The sequence below is a fragment of the Hydractinia symbiolongicarpus genome, chromosome 6 (assembly GCF_029227915.1).
Source record: "Hydractinia symbiolongicarpus strain clone_291-10 chromosome 6, HSymV2.1, whole genome shotgun sequence".
In the NCBI taxonomy this organism is placed as follows: Eukaryota; Metazoa; Cnidaria; class Hydrozoa; order Anthoathecata; family Hydractiniidae; genus Hydractinia; species Hydractinia symbiolongicarpus.
This window is the reverse complement of record NC_079880.1, coordinates 20,997,465-21,018,418: the sequence shown is the minus strand read 5'-3', so window position 1 is coordinate 21,018,418 and position 20,954 is coordinate 20,997,465. Positions and strand designations below refer to the sequence as shown.

Sequence of the window (20,954 nt, the reverse complement as noted above, 5' to 3'; positions counted from 1 at the left end):
GCGCAATATGGTTTACGTTCCAGTGCTACACTTCAAGTAAATTCAAGCCTGTTCAGTATATCAAATAAGTTCATTGTTTATTACATACTTGCACGATAGCAGAACGCTGTCAAATAGAAACGAGCTCGAAATTAGCCTTGTCATTAGTCTTGTCCATGATTGAACATCCACCACATGCCATGATTCAAAAACGATGATCAAACTTTCAAAAATTGTTCATAAATTTGCCCTTGGCCTACAACGGAAAACCTATGCTATACGATCTTTGTTGCGCTATACCTGACTCTTGTCACCATAATAGCCATAGAATAATGCTGTTGACGGGATGAATGCTCATTCGCGAGTATCCGAAACGTCCATAAATATGTGCAACAAATGTCCCATATGCTAATTTTACTCTGCAAGGCGCTGCTCTTTCGCCATATATGGCAGCCACAAAACGACGCATATTCATTCTTGATTTGCAAAATGACCTTGCAACAAGTTTGAATCCAACGTTTTGTATTGTCGCATGCTGTCATTAGCCCATTTAATTATTGTGCAATTAATTTATGGTAAAAAAAATACGAAGGTCATGCGGCGAAGTGCGTTTCAGTGTGAATTTAGATTAACGCGCGCTAACAAACTAAGGCAAGTCATACTTTGCTAGATATTCTAAATTTAACATAACGCGTGCTAACAGCCCAAAGAAATTCAGATGTTTCCAGTGAAATTTATTTTATTTATGCCCCTCCCCAAGGCAACGATTGTGGTCTTATTATCTGACATGTTGTGTACAAAAATACAAGAATTTAATTACATCAATCTTTCACATAAACCAAACAGGTATACAATAAGGATCTAATATTCATCGCCTTCTTCTTCTTCTCCCTCATCAACTGAATCAACACCAACTTCTTCGTAGTCCTTTTCCAACGCAGCCATGTCTTCACGAGCCTCTGAAAACTCTCCTTCTTCCATACCTTCTCCAACATACCAATGGACAAACGCACGTTTTGCATACATCAGATCAAATTTATGATCCAAACGAGCCCAAGCTTCTGCAATAACAGTGGTGTTGCTCAACATACACACAGCTCGTTGCACTTTGGCAAGATCTCCACCAGGAACAACAGTTGGTGGTTGATAGTTAATTCCAACTTTGAATCCAGTTGGACACCAGTCAACAAATTGAATTGAGCGTTTTGTTTTGATTGTAGCAATAGCAGCATTCACATCCTTAGGTACAACATCACCACGGTACAAAAGACAACAAGCCATGTATTTTCCATGACGAGGATCACATTTCACCATCTGGTTAGCTGGCTCGAAACAAGCATTGGTAATTTCTGAGACAGTAAGTTGCTCGTGGTATGCCTTCTCTGCAGAAATGATGGGAGCATATGTTGCAAGTGGGAAATGGATACGAGGATATGGGACCAAATTGGTCTGGAACTCTGTAAGATCAACATTTAATGCGCCATCAAATCTTAACGAGGCAGTGATGGACGACACTATTTGACTAATAAGACGATTCAAATTGGTGTATGATGGACGTGCGATGTCCAAATTTCTTTTTGAAATGTCATAGATGGCTTCATTATCGACCATAAAGCAGCAGTCAGAATGCTCCAAGGTAGTGTGAGTGGTTAACACACCATTGTAAGGTTCCACAACTGCAGTGGCAATATGTGGGGCTGGGTAGATTGCAAACTCCAACTTGGATTTCTTTCCATAATCCACAGATAAGCGCTCCATAAGCAACGAGGTAAAACCAGAGCCAGTACCACCACCAAAGGAATGGAAAATCAGGAATCCTTGAAGGCCAGTACATTGATCAGCAAGTTTTCTTGTCCTATCTAATACCGGATCAATCAGCCCCTTGCCAACTGTATAATGTCCACGGGCATAGTTGTTTGCAGCATCTTCTTTGCCAGTGATAAGTTGTTCCGGATGGAAGAGCTGGCGGTAAGTTCCAGTTCGAATTTCATCTAAACAGACAGAAAAAGAAATTTACTAAGCTACCCACAGAAAAACTAGCGTAGAACCAAAACAAATTTTGGCCAGGAACTTTAGGTTGTTGTTAAGTCGCTAATTGCTTGGATTTACATACAAAAGAGAATAAAAAAGAAAAAAAATAGGAGAAAAGTAGTAATTAGTATGCGCATATTCTTTTTTATTTGGGTCCTGCGCACTTTTAAGATGATAGAATAGGCGTCCATCAAACAGTGAAAATTAATTGATACATCTCCTTTGCTATGCAACCTAAGCTATTGACGGGTTAATATCAATCTGCATACATACTCTGTGCACATGTCAACATTGTAATTCTTTACAATAAAAAAACACATGACATCACTCAAAACCCTTTGATATAATCAAAATGCATCTTCTGTCATACAGAGCACGATTTATTACCCCAGTCCCAGTGATTTCAAACATCAAAATAGTAATGATGCCCACGTCGCGGTGAAATTGGCCATTTTACTCCAAACTCGACACAGTTTATGCTAATATTTGTCTTTTTTCCTTAATTCTTCATTGACAAATTAGATCCATGCCAAATTGAATTTTTTCTGTCATCACAAAATTAAGTCAACAAATAATAAACCAGCCGCTTCGGCAGGAGTTCTACGGCGTATTACTATTTATTAGTCCTCTACGGGCGAGTATTTGCTTTAGTTAATTGTGCAGAAAAATGCTTACGTTATTATAATTAATTACTTTAACTGGCACAGCAAATAGAATGAAAAATATGAAATTAGTAGAAATATGAGTTCAAATTTGTACACACTGCTTTTATGAAACCTAAATGAAACGTAAAAAGCAATGAAAACAAATTAAATTACAGCAATTAAAACGAATTTTAGCCTGTTGAAACTCGTTGCACGAAATAAACATCTAGCTTTACTTAAAAGATAAAAAACGACCATTGCAGCTTGGTACTAGTGAAACCAACTGAACATAAAATAATAATGCAAAATGATTAATTTGTAAAAATAATAGGTTTTTGTACCTTGTGCAACAGAGTAGTCGTTTTAACGCTCAAAAACTAATAATTCCCGTACAGCTACACTAGACTGGTATCCTCTCGTGCTTCACTATTCTCAGTAGTAAAAACGGCCACAAAAAAAGGAGCCAATTTTAAAGTTCTACTGGCTAAAGCCGTGGAACAATAAAAACATTTTTTTTATAGATTATTATATTATAACTTTGTAATTCATATTCACTGATACATCATTTTTTCTTTCTTAATTTCCTTTTTTTTTGCCCTAGCGCCGAAAAGTTTTTATTTCTATTTTTAGTTTTAGGTCGATAAATCCATAGGTTTGCCCGTCCTTTATGATCCGCATTTTGTGTGTCTGGCTAATGCGGTTACCATTTTCCGTGACAGACAGACGCATATAGGTATTATTTAAAAATACATGTAAAAATTTAATTTTGCTAAACATGAAACATCTCAAATCAAAGTCTCAATAACATCAGCCTTGGTAGTGCGTATTGTTTAGCAAGTAAGAAGATGCATTTCTTACCAACTACGGTAGGTTCCAAATCAACAAAGATGGCTCTTGGAACATGTTTTCCTGCTCCAGTTTCACTGAAGAAAGTATTGAAAGAGTCATCACCACCACCAACTGTTTTATCGCTTGGCATTTGACCATCAGGTTGAATACCGTGTTCCAAACAGTACAATTCCCAGCAAGCATTACCAATTTGACAACCAGCTTGGCCAACGTGTATAGAGATACATTCACGCTAAAAATAACACAGAAAAGTTAACATAATAAAAATCCGTCTCTGATGCTAACACATAATTTCTGTAATAACAGCAAAATACACTTTTTAAGAAAATGAGCCTCAAAAAACTCAAAATCTAAGGAAAATTTTAATAAAAATCCCCAGCCTTAGCATGTTAAGATACAATTTTGGAGACCTTGATACAGTGGAATCTCTCTAAATTGGATAGCATTGGTGCAAAAAAAGTGTCAGTCTTATAGAGGTGTCTGCTTTATAAAGATTGCATCCAAAAATCACTTTTCATTTCTTCAAAGATACCATGCCTACATGGACACATGGTAACCCGATCTTGGAGATTAAAACTTTTCATTGATTCACGAAAAAACAACATGCAAGAGGAATTTCCAATGGCAATTACTTTTGAGGAACGTACAGTTTGACATGTCCCTAAAAATCTCAGCCAAATCTTCCACCGATTTACAAAAATTCCCAATTGCAAAATAACATGTCGAGTCACAGGGCTGGTTATGGTCTGGATATTCCAGTTCTATACGAGTTTATTGGTGTCGATAAAGGTGTTGATTGGGTGGGAAAAAAAGTAAAAATTTTTAGAGATTGTAAATAAAAAAGTTCAAAAATGTACGAAATGAAGATGAAAATCAAAATTTAACAAGTGTTTTTTTTTTCATGTGTCTGCTTTATTTGATGCAAAAAAAATGTCCATTTTATAGAGATTTTCTTGTGCGAGTTTGACCTGAAATTAATCTATTCCAAGGAATAGTGTCTGTTATATAGAGGTGTCCACTTTAGACAATGTCCGAGAGATTCCACTGTTATAACATTTACAGTCACTAAATCACCATAATTTCAAAACACAACACAATTAGGTTTCCTTTTTTCCAATCTAAATATACATTCTAACAAATTTTTATCCTAAAAATAACATAAGAAGTCTTTTTTCTTAAATTCTTTTCTCAAATAAAATACATAACTATAACTTCAAATAAAGCATGTAACTAGTTCAGTTCGAGAAAGTCAAAATAGAAAAAATTAAGGAAATATCAGCCCTTATTCAGGCATTTTGCTTAAGTGTACTAAAAGACCATATGGGTGACACCTATGTTTTCCGGGTTTAAAAATTAATTGCTCAAATGAAAACGTTTTATTGGAGGAGGACTATATACAAATTAGATAAAGATATGTTTAAATATGCCTATAAATAGAATATGGAGAGCTTTATTGCTAACCTGAAGCTGATTCTAAGTTGCAACTCTGGTTGGATTAGCCTTTTAAACTCACAGTTTTAGCTTGAACCCCTGATTTCAATTTTTGTGATGATAGTTATTAACCCCTTGCCAGAAAAGTGCAGAAAAAAGGTTCGTTAAATAGTTATTTCAAGGTTAAAATCTTTCACAGACTCTAATTGCAGGTTTTAGCATATATATAATTTTTGTGAAACAGATGCTGAATCAACAAAAACATCCACACTTTTAGAAAAGTTTTTAGTGAATGGAAAAACATAAAACAAGCTTTCCAATTTGACTTTCCACTTACTATTTTCATGCCATTATTATATTTTATATTACAACAAACTTAATATGAAAAGGTAAAAAAGACTGAACAGGGTGAAAATGACAAACTTGCAAAGTAAATGATATCTAGGAAAAGCACAAGCAACATTTGTATAATTTAAAGATAAATTGAAGAGAATCCGAACACCTAAAATTAGGCAAAATGCTGTAAACAATTAGGTTTATGTCACCCTTGTGTAAACAAACGGGTTGATCTTAAAGGGGAAAAAATTATTTTTCAAAATGGGTTATGTTTTTAAAAAATAAAGCCAAATACACCTTAACTATGTGTCTTTTAGAACTGATACCCCCCCCCCTTTTGGAACAAAAGACGATCGTAATAAATAAGGCAACAGCAGGAAAAAGCTGTCTTTTTCAGTATATAAGTTAAAACATTTAATACATAAATAATATAGAAATGAGATTGATTTATCATGGTTCAAACTTTGATTGATTGTGAAATGCATTTTATGTCCACATGTATCGGGCAATAAATGCAATGCCGAGTCTGTAATTAATTGAGTTTATTTTTCTGAAATATTTCATGTTCTAAGTGAAAATCTTTCATTTTTACAAGAAAATAGGGGCATTGGAATATTTTTAAATTTGTACTTACTAAAATAAATAATGCAAAACCTTATACATACTACCACTTTTGTCATTAGACAAACAGTGGTAGTATGTATAAGTATATTATAGGGTGTAATTCAGAAATGTAAAATAAGGGACGCTAAATCCTAAATGGGAATTTTATTAAGGTGGTTTTAGGTATTAGAAATCCTATTCCTTCACAACTTGAATAAAATGGGCTAAAAGTCCCATATTTTGTAGCGAATATAATTAATTGGGATAAATTTTAATTGGGAAATAGCCGTTTAACGGCTACTGAGAGCACTGGATTACACCCTTTAAAGATTTAATGATAGAAAGTAAAACAACTTTTCTATGTTTGCCTTTCTACTGTTTAAATATAACGGACCACACAAGAGTCCCCTGCATGTACTTCAAAATCTGACCAGTAGGGATAACAACTTGGTTAGTTTTACCTTCAAAACAAAAACGTGCTGTCATTTGGAACTAAGAACAGGGGAGAGAAATTTTGTAAGGTAAACATCTTCAAATATTTAAATCAACCTCTTACCTGGGTTTTCTACATTTTATATCCTTGAGAGCTGCAGCCCGAAAAAAAACCTGTGACCTAGGCTTCTTGTGATGAAATTTGATGGCATGAACTGACTGTCCCTTAGATCTGGCACAGATGGATTTGTTTCGAATGAACCTGATCCTTCCAAAACATCAAACAGGGTAGCGGGGTTCTTTAGTAGAAGAAATTCGCCATCAAATGTTAGTGTCGATACTACAGCACCATCATCCTTGTAACTGGAGGTTGTGACAGATAGTCGTAACTGGGCACCACTGCCAGCTTTAATTGATTGCAATAAAAGTTCGAAACAATCTCCTTCTTTCATTATGAAACGCAATAACGTCAGTGTGCTTAATTTTATTTTCATGCTTGGTGCACTGAAAAACGAGGGTGGTTTAGTATAAACCAGTTATTATGTATTGTATTGTAGCAAGCTTAATAATCACAACCTGAATTCCAGGACCTTTTACCTCTTTTTACAAGAAGAAACAAAAGATCTTGGATTTAAGGTAAGTCTAATCAAAATATATACATTTTGATTTAGTTTTCTTCAAAAACAATGCCTAGAAATGGCAATTGCAGATGTTTTAAACAATGAAACTTTTATCAAGGCTTTTGGATCATCTTCACCACATATGGAAAGGTTTTGGCAACAGTCAAAAATAAGAGCGAGGAAAACGATGTTGAGGTCAATGATTGACATTGTGAAAATGAAAACAAGGTTTTCATTGTTCATTGTGAAAATTATAAAACCAACATTTGTTGATAACTAAGGTCAGAACAGGAAGTAAACAACTCAGCGTCCTGAACTTTATTTAAACTAACCTCGTTTTCATGCAATGTTTGGATTTTTTGCCACCACAGCTAATCATAACAAGGCAATATTGAAAAAGGCTTACTCTATTTTCTCCACTTTTAAGTTAGTTTTTATCTTCATTTTTTCAAAATTTCAATGGCAGGATGCTTTACCTCCCCTCTCTCTACTGCTAATTTGATGTTAACAGAGATAAAACTAAATTGCCAAAAGTCACTGACCAATCAAAAATTGTACGTATATAGTCAGCATTTTGAATGTGGAAAAGCCATAGCTAGCTATACCACCAAGCGTAATTTTACAAGCCTTGCTCTTTCCGATCTGTTATTGGTAAAAAATGATGCAGTGTCTTCTGGCTTTCTACTGTTAAAGATTCTTTTGCTTGTCATTGGTTCTTTTAACAACTTCAGAAATGTAGCTACCCATCTGGCCTGTCTTGTGTCCTCCAGAATCAACTTTGATGGAATTTAAAAACGAATTACAAAGTAAGTATTTGGGTAGTTGTTAACACTGACCTTTAAGCCTAAAATTTTCAGTAGATTAAAAGAATAAGTTTTTATCTAACGTTAGAACAAAATTAATATATATTTATGCACACCTATAGGTTTATTTTAGGAAAATTAGCCTTACCATGATTAAAATTAGAGCAAGAAGTCAAAATCACGAAGTAACGCCCGTCGTGGATCTCAGCTTCGAGTTGCACTGTCAAAATGCATCTGAGCATGCGCAGTTTTGTCAACTGGGAGGAAAACCAGACAGGCTCGCAATTTCTTAGCTTTTTTCAATAGCAAGATCGTGTAAAACTAAATAGTTTTTTACAATATAATACTATAGGACGTAGACGTTATAAGTGGAAAGATAACAAAAAACATTGACAGTTGACATTACTATAACGACACAACATAAACTAAAATATCAATATAACAGTTCAATTTTCTCGGATAATTGCCAACTCATTTGTAATCAGCACGTCATCGCACGTACAGACAGAATAATTTCTGGAACCACGCAGACATAAATTGCGGAACGCACCAAACTAAACGAAATTTTGCGTCTCAGCCGCGCTACAAATTCAACACTTTGATTCATCTCTTTTTTCCGCGATCATGTCGGCTAATCTGGATACAAAAACACTTGTTTCTCGTCTTATACCTCCGTGTTGATGCTACATCTATGATTCGCCTGTTGTAAGATCTTTTTTGGAGCGATGGGATTAAAGATTCTTACGTCTAAAAATGCTCGTTGTCCTCCCTGCCAAAAACGTCTTATACTAATATCTGCTCTTGTTTCCGCGTCTTTAACTGCAGAACGATGAAAATCATTTGCTTCAGTGGTCAGGAGAATCAGGGGAGGTTCATATTGTGTATCTCTGCATACCTCCTGCAATAAGGTAGCCCACGTAACTCCATGTGACGAATAAACCACCAACATGACATGCACAAATTAGTGGCAATCCTAATACTCCATCCGTAACGCAGAAAAATATAATGTCAAAATATTTTCGCTTATTCAGGCAAAACCCATGTTCTTTTAATGGTAGAGTTGCTAACCAGCTAAAGGACCAGTCGTAATTTGTTAACCAACCGTCTGGATTTTGCAGGCGGGCGATACGGATTTTTAGGTACTTAGATTTCCCGCCTGCTTATTCAATATAGACCGGAAGTTTTATAGGAAATATGGTTCCTACAAAACTAATAATCAAGTTCGCATCCTAGCACTTCACCAGTATCGGCATCGCTCCGTAGATACCCATCATGTACTACGTCGTGATTTTTTAGCGAGATCTTGCAAGTATTTTTCAATTTTTTTCATATGCAATTTCAACGCAAGGTTTGCAATAAAGACCGTCTGATTGTGTTGAAATATTCTTGTACTTAGCTTGTCTTTATTCATTGTAGAGTAGCGAGGATTCCTGGCGAAGTGCGTTCATTTTATTTCATATAGCTGTTATCAATCATAGAAAGATAATGAACTAGAACTCAGTCAATCTCGTCCCCAGGGTCTTGTGGCCCCTGCGCCGTTATCAATATGGCAAAATGCCCTGGGAGCGAGGTTGGAACTCAGTACTATCATCATAGAAATCATCCTCGGATTCACTCAAATAACTAGCGCCATACCTTTCAACCTCCTTATATTTGCATTCTTCCAAGTAGGTCTGTATGTAATAGTTGGACCCTGCTTATAAATACTTCCTATTTTAATGAATGCCGTACACTCACAACCTTCTTGCGATATCTTTTTTTATGAAAGCTAGTTCAAATTTTACCTTTAAAGTCTTACAATTTTGGGTTGATATAACGATCTTTTTCACATCTATGTTGAAGCCCCACTTTCCCACTCAACTTTTTTTAAGATTTCCTCATATTTAGTCAACCACTCAGGATACTCACCAAGATCAAACGACATGGTGAACGCTGAATTCGGACTATATTGAGAAACACCCTAAGAGTAGATTTTTTTAGGGTTTTTTTTATCAGTAACGGGGATAGGTTGCCGTCCTGATCATAATCCAATCGCAAACCGTTCATCTTTACCTTTGTTTGCTAATATGGAATCACTCACCACATGTTTTTCAATTTTCACATCTTCAATATTGTACGGTGTTACATTACTGTAAAATTCTTTTGATTTAATCATTTGGTCTCCAAAGTTAAACATGCTCTTTTATGTTATATGAAAAACAACTTGATCAATACTTTTTATTTTTTCGTTAAACATTTACAAAAACCCATAACATTTTGTTTTTCACCACTTACCTACCATCTTTGCATTTATTATATTCATCAAGTACACACTCACAATCATCGCACTATTCTTTTATCGTTTATCTTACGTTTGCAAAGAACCATAAAATCCTGCATCATTACTATTCTAAATCACGAACTCTATCCTACAAATCTTTAATTGATCTATTATTTTCCTTCTCTTTTTCAGATTCTTTCACTAGAGCCATGGTTATAAGTGGTAGGTGGGGCTCCACCGGCAAGTAATATCGCGACCGCTGCATTTTCGAACATTTCGAATTTTGATTTAATACACATTTATTATATATCGAAAAATATTTATCAATCAATTTCTTTTTCTGGAGCATGTACAGACTTTTGAATCAATCCGGAACATGCTTGAGCATATATGGATCCCTCTCAACGGCCCTGTTACACATTTCCTGAGTTTAATAAGAGTTTGGCACATGGTGGAGCAGCCAGGGATTATCCTTAATTACCTCATCACACATTTCCTGGGTCTTGAGCAGCCTTGGGACACATAGAGGTCATCTTCAACAGCAATATTACATATTTCCTGCGTTGCATCAAACGAGGACGAGGAGGTGGAGAATTTTGGGTATTGATGATTAGGGGAGGGTTAACACCTTGCGCCAAAACATACAAATATGTATCTTTAGTCGTTCTTTCGGCTTTTTGGTTACTCAGTTAATATAAAAATCGTCGAAGCCCATGTTATTCTTCGCTAGCTAGCTAGCTAAAAAATTCTTAATTAATATTCGCTGTAACTAAATAAGCTAAATGTAACTAAAGGTTACGCATTCAATTTTTACACATTCCTCTGTCAGTGTTGAATATCGTAATGTTTTGTTTACAAGGATTTATTCTACATGGACTTTTGAATTCTACATAGAATGTTTCTGTTTTTAGACAGGACTGTTTCGAATTTTTCAACTCTAATAGTGAATTATATTATTATAAGAACACTAAACCGAACTTCTATTTTTTAATTTTTTTTATCTAAATTAGACGGTTAACAAACCTCGACACCTCCTAAATAAACATTGTCTAATAAATTCATAATATTCATTGGTACATAGTCATATAAATTACGCAAATATAGTTTGGGGCAGCACTAATAAATCCAAACTTGAATCGATATATAAACGTCAAAAACACGCTGTAAGGACTATTTTTTTCCAAGACAAATTTACGCATAGCAAACCACTACTGCAGTCTATAAAATCTTTAAATATTTTCCAGATAAATATTTTTCAGAACGTATGCTTTATGTATCAAATGGAAAACAAATCTATACCCCCCCCCCCCCCCTCCCCCCCCATAATTTCTAACATGTTTCAAGTGAGAGAAAGTAAATATTTTTTTGTGAGGGATATTGTTTTCCATCATATCATTAGCACTTCGCGATATATTTTGCTATTGATTCACATGCTTGAAAGCAATTTGGCGAACCATAGCCACCCGAAAAAGCTGTGATTTTAAAACTTGAGAATATATTTTCAGTGTCAGCTTCTATTTTGCACATATACATGAGTTTGCCATATAAGAATATGGTACAGTACAAAGTTCAGTACGTAAAATTAGCAAATGAGATTTCTGAAACAACACGGAAGCATGTTTAGCAAGTGAAACAATAATCTGATAAATAGAAATAAAATCGTCGTAACGTTGTCTATTCATTAAGGAAAAAGCATCATGCAACTCCTTTTTTTAAAACAAAGCAAAAAAATTACAAGCAAAGCTACAGTCTTGTAAACTGACTCAAATTTGTCAAAAGGTTGTCCCTCCTGTAATTCACAGAATTATGATAAATGTGTGCAAAATTTTCGAACTAAAATATTCTGTGGTTTATTATATATTTGTGTTATATGTAACTGCACACTTTATAGAGGGTACACGAAAATCTTCGCATAAAACTCTTACCCTGAGATTGTATATTACACTTCTATTTCTGCAAAACACACGAGATTTATCTCTATATAACTTATACACGTTCGTTTTTTTCTTATTCATAATATTAATAATATTTTAGAAAAAATTAAAAGAACTTCCACATGGGCATTCTCACACTAAGTTGCACAAAAAAGGCTGTTTGCTTTAAGACAAAACAGATACACACTTTTTTCCGACGTCAAAAACATGTGACACATGGTATTTCATGGAAACGAGGATGTTTAGACACTGAGCAGGAGATCACCACACCAATTGAAGAGCCACTGACAGAAAAAAGCATTGCTTAACGTTTCAATGTAGTGTCTGTCTTCTCTTACTTGTCAGAGGTTCAATATCGTAAAGACAATGACGGTCGCACTGTTGAAGTACAGACATATGTTGTCTGGACATGCAGAACTAACAGTTTTTGTAGAACATATAGGTTCTGTCATTGAAGGTGTCCCATACCTGACAACCTATCTTTATATTGGGAAGTATAAAAATGACGAAATTCTGTAGACTAGCGATGTCACTACAATAAAAAATTCGAAATTGAGATAAAAATAGGTTTAAAACAACCGGATGTAGAATTTTACATAAAAGTTTTGAAGTGTAAAGTAGTTTCTGTAGACATGAAAACGATGTTACCAACCTATTTGTACCTAAAATGAACCTCGGAAGTAGAACTCAATGACGATATAGTTATCTGCCCAAATATAGTTATCTGCCCGTTAATTACTTCGAAAGAACAATGTTAATCTAACAACCTTACGACTTGCACAACACTGGAAGATTACTTTGAAAAAGATACTGTAAATCTCACATCCATCACCCTGCACAATACTGGAAGATGCGTCAAATCGTCAATATTGGAGTGGAAGAAGAAGCTTTTATCTACAGTTGTGGACAATGTTGCTATTTGTGAGAGAATAAAATTCCTAAAAAAGCTTATAAAGCTGACTGTGACAGCAACAGTCAAATTTTGGAGAAAATCATGTTGTGAAATTTGTTGTTGTTGTTGTTTTTGTTCTACCGGAAAATTTCATCATAGTTATGTATAGTTATATATCGTACGACGTTTTAAAAGTGTTGTTTTGATTGTGACTTTCTCCCGCATCTGATTTAAGCAGTACTTTGAACACTGAAGTCCACAGTCTTCATCAGCACTATTTTGTTGCTTAATTCACCAAGTAAAAACTAGCACAGTCTAAGGTGGAACAGCAATGACTTACACTTTATATTAGAAAAAAAATCACGTTCAAACACATGTATTCTATTTATTAAGCAAAATGTTATTTTTGGAAAACAGTTCTATTATTTATGGATAAAAGTGGCCCATTTGAACACTTATATTTTATTGAGATATTGTTATCTTTGCAAATCACTTCCGTTTATGGAGGAGAGTGTTTCATTTGAACACTTATATTTGTTTTTTAAGATGCTACTTTTAAATACCATTTCTATTTTCCTAAATAAAAAGCTACATATTTATTTGAACGTTTTATGTTTGTATTTTTAACACTATATTTATAAAACAGTTTCTTTTGAACGCTATCGAATTTAAAAGTGATACCTCAGAACACTCATACCTTCATCACCTATGTAGATTAAATTAGTGAAAGCATAGAGATATATCTCAATGGTGAAAGCGTATTTTTTCTGTACTTTTTATTTGAGGATTCCCATTACTTTTCATAACGATTTAGATTATTTTTGTGAAGCGTTTTGTTTTTAGCAAAAATATGAGAAATGCTGTGTTATATTTACATACCACAACCCCACCACCGATTTACGGGAATTCAATTTTGCGAATTAAGTGAATTTAGAGAATTGAATTATGTAGTTTCTAACTTTCTCGATAATAACTTAGAAACTAGCAAATTTGTTCCCAGTTTCAAAGCGGAGCGGCTTCTTGTTTGTTTTAATTTTGCTTCGAAATGTTTTTTCTTTCTCGTTAAAACCAAAAAGATATTTTGCAGCCAATTCACCGCTAAATTCGCTATTCGTAATCCGTTTCATAAAATTCATATGTCGTATTATATTTTCAAGAGTCAAACAGATGACTAGCTGCTGATTTGTTCGCTTTACATTCCTAATCAATAGTTTAACAGCTTTTTGTTTACAAATAATGCTCAAAAAGATTATCTCGCTGAATTTATTCGGTTACCGCACTTTCATTAACGACGGTAGTTATATTATGAACATGTCTGCCTAAGCTGAGGGTGAGAGCGATTTCTGTCCTGGTGCTGTCAAAAAAAAAACAAGTGAGGCGAATTAATTGAAAAATATTTAAAAAATATTATAAGCAATTTGGAGGAAATGTTACTTTCTTCTGATGCCGAACTTTTCCGGCAATATACCGATTCCTCCCCGAAATAGTCTCGAGCACGGTCGAAAAATGGTTATGTTTTGAATGTTTTCGCGCTGAAAAAAAGACGCATTGTTTTTGTAAGATGGCGTCCGAAGTGGTGCACAAAATGACCAGTAACGGGAGTGGAAATCATTTTAAACAGAACTTCGTTTATGTATTTGATAGAAGAACTGGTGATAAACCTGGATTAAAACTGGAATTTAGCGATTTCACAACATATGAAGCTTTATTAACCAACTTAAAACTCGTAAGACAATTTTTGTATGTGTATTTTTGAGGCAATTTTTTAGCTAAGCTATCTGTAGCTAGCGATTTTTTTATTTTTGGCTCCAGTAGGGAAAAACAGGATCCACAAATACTAATTATTTCCATCATTCGACAAATTTGTCATTCACTTTTTCTCAATATATTTGGCGATTGGTTCAGCTTTGTTGTTGCCATAGTGATGATTGACATTTGGCTTAATTGACAAATCGCATTTGTGCTACATCCACAATTTGTAAATTTTCGTTGGGTGAAAACAAACCTAGTTTGCAGGGGAAGAATGGTAAAAAATAGCTACACCTTTACGATAATTCCGGAAAACTAGCAATCCAACGCAGCTTATTTTGCGATCAGAGGAAAACATCAAATAAACATCACACTTTATAAGAAGAAAACACGTTTTTCGTGATAACCTTTCTTGTCGCGTTTTGTTTTTAATGAAAAGTAAACATAAGTTGTATCTTATTATTATTAGCATTTTCTAAAAATTTGAAAGAAATTGATACAAAGGAAGTTAAAATACTGAAGAAAACAGCTTTTGTCTCTAACAAACTCTCATAAAAACATGTTTTTTACCTTCTTTTTTCCGATATTGTAAAATGATGGAGAGCCATAGGAACGCATGTATATACAATTGAATTATCTTAAAGGTGTATTATCTTCACCTTTTCTCACCCAGCAGCTCTTCTTACACATGATGGCCCTAACGAAGAATCATGGATCCAGCTGTTAAAAAGTTTGACCCTCCTCTATTTTTCTATATTTTTACTTGCCAAAACTTTGAGAATAACTTTTGCAACATAACTTTAATAACAGGTCTTTTTGTGGATGAAAGTATTTTAACTTGGAAAAATTTCCCTTTGACTTCAGCAGATGGTTATGTTAAGGCCATTTCCTTGCGAAAAGGTCATATTAGCCTTCTACGGTATTGCTTCAATAATTTTTAAGTGCCCAATTAGCCTCCACATAGTATACTGTTTTAATAATTTTCAGGTGGAATATGGTGCTGTATTAACCTTCCGCAGGACCATTTTTGATAATTTTGAAACACTCCTGGTACCAGTAACACTCCCTGGTACCAATTTGTCAGTTTTTAAGCAAAGTATGGTGTTGTGTCAGTCTTCTGCCTACCATTTTGATATTTTTCATGCAACCTATGGCATGGTATTAGCCACCAACAGTACACTGAGTATTCCAGCAACGCTTTTTTGTGTGTATTAGATTACAAAAGAAAGGGACTTCAAAAAACTTTCGTTTTATTTAACTAGAACACACATATACAGTACAGTCCAGATGTAAGTGTATGCATACGCTCAACTTTAACAACAAAACTTGCAAAATTAATTGCTTTCATTTAAAAACACAATAAGGTAGCGAGTTCCTTTCAAATTGCGCAAAAATAATTGCTTTGTGTTAAAAACAAAAGCATAGCGAGAAATATTGTTTATAAACAATACTCTGCACAAGAAAAAATTAAACGCAAAGGCTATTGAATTTTTATTTTTTTAAAAAACAAAACTAATTAAAGTAAGGCGATTTTAATCCCGATATATATATTAACACAAGCCCTTTTAAAAAACAATAAATCCAATGGTCTAAATATTTGAAAAATTTTTAAAATTTAAAAAAAAAAACTAATGCTGGTACTTTTAAAAACTTTTAGTAATATTTATTTTTCATCAAAACATATTTTTTAACATGCAAAACTTTTAGAAGTTCTTTTTATAGAGTTCTTTTTATAGAAAGCAATGTTTAACAATGCAGGGAAATGAAATTTTTAAAAAACTGTTGTATGAATTTTTTCTTTGAACAATCTCGCAAGGTATATATTTGTTTTTTACAAGAAAATATTTAATATTTAAAACATTTAAAATCAATGTTTTAACATTATTGGAATTGTTTCTATCTCTTGAAAGCTTTAAACAATGCTTCCAACCAACAATGCTTCTTCCTCTCTATTTAGTTTTCGCGCAAGTCTTTTATTTAATAAAACTATCAAACAATGGTCGCCATGTCACATTGGTTAGGGTTGATAACATTTTAAATACTTAAAACATGATCTAACAAAGCTTTTCAATCGCCGTTCTTTGTTCTTAAATTTTTATAACGTGATCTAGAAAAGCATTTCTATCACTGCTTTTCGTTCTTAAACTTTTAAAATGCGATCTAACAAAGCTTTTCTGTCACCATTTTTCGTTCTTAATTTTTTAAAACGGGATCTAGAAAAAAACGCATATCTATTGCCACTCTTTGTTATTAAACTTTTAAAATGCGATCTAACAAAGCTTTTCTATCACGCTTCTTTGTTTTTAAATATTTAAAATGCAATCTAACCAAGCTTTTCTATTAAAATTTAAATATAATTATTTCTATCGCTTAAAAGCTTTATTTACCCCGCGCAACCAAAAATGCCTTTTTGCTAGTCTATTTAGTTTTCACGCAAAACTTTTATTTAATAAAACTATTAAACAATGGCTCTTCATGTCACATTGATAGAGTTGATAACATTTACAATTATGCTATTGGGAATAATTGTGTTCACACTATTTAACAAAAGTTAAGCGCAGTTGAGAGATACCAGCAGGACAAGAAATAACACATGTGTCTCGTAATATAGTTAAATGCAAAGAGGCTATATACACTTCACTCTGTGCCTTATTACTCCCCTTTTTATTTCAAAGACTCTGGGAGATCTACTTCGTATTCTGTTAGCTTAGACGGCTTCGTTCTTTCACGTGTAGATCTTCTAGCTTGTTCCATCGTAATTTCTTGATTGCGATTATGCCAATCTTCCTCTACTTCATACTCCACAGTTTGCATACTTTCATCTTCACTGGTTACTGCGTCTTTGTCCGCTTCTCCTTCACAGGTTAACGGTGGTATATCACAGTCTGCTACAGATGTTGATTTCATGAATAGTTTCTGCCTCCTTTCTTTCCCTGGGTGATTAGGAATTTTCTTAAAGAAGGTGCTATGCCATGTGATGATATGTCCATCCCACTCTGCAGTGACTCTGCCGCCAACCTTTTTGATAATGCGATGTGGGGTTCTTCTTTTGTTGCTTTTGGCGATACATAACCCAATCACCCACTTGTAGCTCACTCTCTGCAACATTGCTTTTCGGTCTGCATATTTTTTCATCGAGGTTTGCTTTTCCTCCTGCTTGGCTGATATTTCAGTGTGGAACTTTGGCCTTTCAGCGCGGCGTGCTGCAGGCAACCGGGTTCTGTATTGTCTGCCATTGAATAAAACCTCTGCTGGACTGCGACCTGTCACTGTATGTGGAGTGCCCCGATATGCCCGCAGTAAGCGCTGTAATTTGTGTCTCCAGTTCAGGTGTTCCTGCAAAGACGTTTGCAAGAGCTTCTTGAGATTGTGCATAAAGTTCTTTACCATGCCATTTGTCCATGGTGCCAAGGGTATTTTCGGCCCATGCTTGAATCCCATGTATTTGGCATAGCTTGCAAATGTTGTGCTACTATAAGGCGGGCCGTTATCTGACCCTAGATATTCCGGAATTCCAAAAAGGGAAAAAATGCCATCCATGGCCGGCAGTACTGATTGTGCAGATGTGGCGTGATTGACCTCTACAGCAGGGTACGGAGAATACATGTCTTGTACAACTAGTATGTACTCATTACCACCCTCGATTGGCCCAAATAGGTCAGTGTTAAGTTTAATCCAGGGTTGCTCTGGTAGTGAAGAAGCTTTCATTGGTTCTTGTTGCTTCGTATCCGTTGGTGCTTGACACGGGTTGCAAAATGCTACAGATGCCTCCACCATAGCATCTATTCCTGGAAACCACATAGTGCTTCTGATGAGTTGTTTGCATTATGCCTTGATGGCCTTCGTGCGCTAGTTCTACAGTTTTCTGTTGTAGCTCATCATCATCATTCATCATTCTCGGCTTAACGTCCGTTTTCCATGCTAGCATGGGCTGGACGGGGTATATTAATGACCCTCTTCCAATCTGATCTAGACTGTGTTAGATCTAAACTCAACTTCCTCTGTATCAAGTCTGTCCTTATAACCTCCTGCCAAGTCTTTCTCAGTCTGCCTCTGGGCTTTGCCCCAGGAACTATCAAGTCTCTACACTTTCTTACCCAATTATCCTCCTCCATTCTTTCCAAGTGCCCCAGCCAGTTCAATCTTCTTATCTGGATAACATCTTTAATTCTACGGAGACTTAGCCTGCTTCTTAGCTCATCTGAACTCTTTCTGTCTCTCGGATTGGTGTTACACATCCACCTAACCATTCTCATATCATTCCTTTCTAAACGGTCAAGATCTTCCTGCTTCACTGCCCATATCTCACTACCGTACAACATAACACTTTTTACACAGGCTTCATACAACCTACCTTTTACCTCAATTGACAGGACTCTGCTAGTCAACAAAGGAAGTAACTCTCTGAACTTTTTCTAAGCAGAACCTATCCTGCAAGTAACACTTCTACCAATACCCCCTTCACTGCCCAACATATCACCTAAGTAACAGAAGTTCTCAACTATCTCTAACGAGCCACTGTTGTACATCATTAAAGCTGGAAATACTTCATTCTCTATAATCTCACCTTTGCAACGCTTGCATACAAACTGTATGTCAGCTCTTAACCTTCCACTAATACTACTGCAGTTCTTATGTACCCAATGCTTGCAAGTCTGACAAAAAATTGAGTTACTACCAACCCCTTTCCTGCAAACTCCACAAGGCCACTTTCCAACTACAAGGTCACACTTGGCTGCAATGCTACTAATCAGGACTTTAGACGTTGCTGTGTTTACCTTTAGCCCTTTCTCTTCTAGTCCTTTCTTCCACTTCTCTAACTTTTTAACTAATTCTTCCATCGACTCTGCTATGAGAACCAAATCATCTGCATACAATAACTCCCATGGACAACCTGTTCTGAACTCCATCGACAGCGCTTCTAAGACTAGAATAAACAACAAAGGACTAAGTACAGAACCCTGATGTACACCAACATTTACACTAAATTCATCACTAAGTGAATCGTTAATCCTGACACGACTTCTAGCATTGCTGTACATAGACTGTACCATCGTAACTAGCCACTCATCCACACCTAATTTTCTCATAGCCCACCAAATAAGTATACGTGGCACTCTATCAAAAGCTTTCTCTAAATGTACAAAGGCAAAATAGAGATTCTTTCTCTTTCCTAAATACTTTTCCTGAAGCTGTCTGAGCAAAAACAGTGCATCTGTAGTGCCACACCCTGGAACAAAACCAAATTGCATCTTATCTATATTAATTCGTTCTCTAAGTAACTTATCAATCACTCTTTCAATAACTTTTATTACTTGATCAACCAACTTCAAACCTCTATAGTTACCCCTTTCTAATGCATCACCCTTGCCCTTGAAACAATTCACTATTACACTCGACTGCCACTCACTCGGAATAGCACCATCCTTTATAATCTGGTTAGCAAGACTTGTAATAAGCTCAACTCCAATATATCCAGATGCTTTTACCAACTCTGCAACAATACCTGATACTCCTGCAGCCTTGCCAATCTTCAATTTCCTAATAGCCTCCACTACCCATTCTGTCTTGATCTGCATAGCTGGCCCTTCTACAACATCATCAGCAGACAAATTATCCTCGTCCCAATCAAACTCAGTGTTAAGCAACCTCTGATAATGATTCTTCCAAGCTACCCTTTTCTCCTCCTCTGTGCTAGCCAAAACACCTTCATCATTATGTATACACTTCTCACCTATAACATCTTGATTAGTCTTCTTCATTTGCTTTGCTATCTTGAATACCTCATTGCGCTGGTCTTCCCTTCTTAACACATTTGCAAATCTGTTTCTCTCTGCCTCTGATTTTGCCTTATACACTGCTGTACGAGCGCGACGCTTAGCTTCTAAGTAAATATTTTTACTACCACCTGACTTCCAGTTTTTCCAAAGTTTCCTCTTTTCCTTTATACACTGGTCAACCTCATTATTCCACCACCAGGTCTGTCTATGTCTAGCTGGTCCTTTCGTCCACCCACAGGTATCATCAGAAGCTTCTAGAAGACAATTCTTCAAAGTAGTCCAAGTACTTTCAACATTGTCACTATCACATTGACTATTGTAGGCTAACTGCTGAACTTTTGCACTAAATTGTCTTGCTACAATCTCTTCCTTCAGCTTCCAGACTTTTCAACAGGGCCTGTACTTTTCCTTGGCTTCTTTAACACTCTTCAAGATAATATCACAAACCAGCAACCTATGCTGGGAAACACACTCTTTCCCCGATATAACTTTCACGTCCTTCACCACTTTCTTGTCTGACTTTCTAACCAGGAAGTAATCTATCTGTGTCTTACAACCACCTGACTCATATGTTATCAGCCTACTCTGTCTCTTACTGAATGATGAGTGCA

General features: G+C 35.3%; 2 protein-coding genes across 5 annotated transcripts in view; one reads left to right on the top strand and one right to left on the bottom strand.

The window, feature by feature from the left end:
- Positions 1-790: 790 nt before the first annotated feature.
- LOC130647502 (tubulin alpha-1 chain-like) lies at positions 791-8,010 on the bottom strand. Of its 4 annotated transcripts, none has more exons than XM_057453375.1 (5): positions 7,877-8,010; positions 7,258-7,769; positions 6,430-6,809; positions 3,513-3,735; positions 791-1,970 (listed from the first exon to the last, which is right to left on the bottom strand). In XM_057453375.1, exons 4-5 carry the CDS (start codon positions 3,631-3,633, stop codon positions 841-843), a joined length of 1,251 nt encoding a protein of 416 aa, XP_057309358.1. In that variant the 5' UTR covers positions 3,634-3,735; positions 6,430-6,809; positions 7,258-7,769; positions 7,877-8,010; the 3' UTR covers positions 791-840. The 4 variants fall into 4 exon arrangements, with proteins under 4 accessions (XP_057309358.1, XP_057309359.1, XP_057309360.1 ...); XM_057453376.1 differs by having other exon boundaries at positions 7,332-7,769; XM_057453377.1 differs by lacking the exon at positions 7,258-7,769 and having other exon boundaries at positions 7,877-7,951.
- A 6,317-nt stretch (positions 8,011-14,327) lies between these two features.
- The window catches only part of LOC130647496 (structural maintenance of chromosomes flexible hinge domain-containing protein 1-like), a 39,161-nt gene continuing 32,534 nt past the window's right edge, over positions 14,328-20,954 (top strand). The window contains exon 1 of the mRNA XM_057453368.1: positions 14,328-14,540. Coding sequence (XP_057309351.1) covers positions 14,376-14,540 — 165 coding nt within the window. The 5' untranslated portion in view covers positions 14,328-14,375. The remainder of the gene's footprint in view (positions 14,541-20,954) is intronic.

Bases quoted from the DNA above. Each gene is read 5' to 3' on its own strand.
- LOC130647502 (XM_057453374.1), bottom strand. The intron at 1,971-3,512 runs GTAAGAAATGCA...CTGTCTGTTTAG, and splicing joins TTTGGAACCTACCGTAGTTG to ATGAAATTCGAACTGGAACT.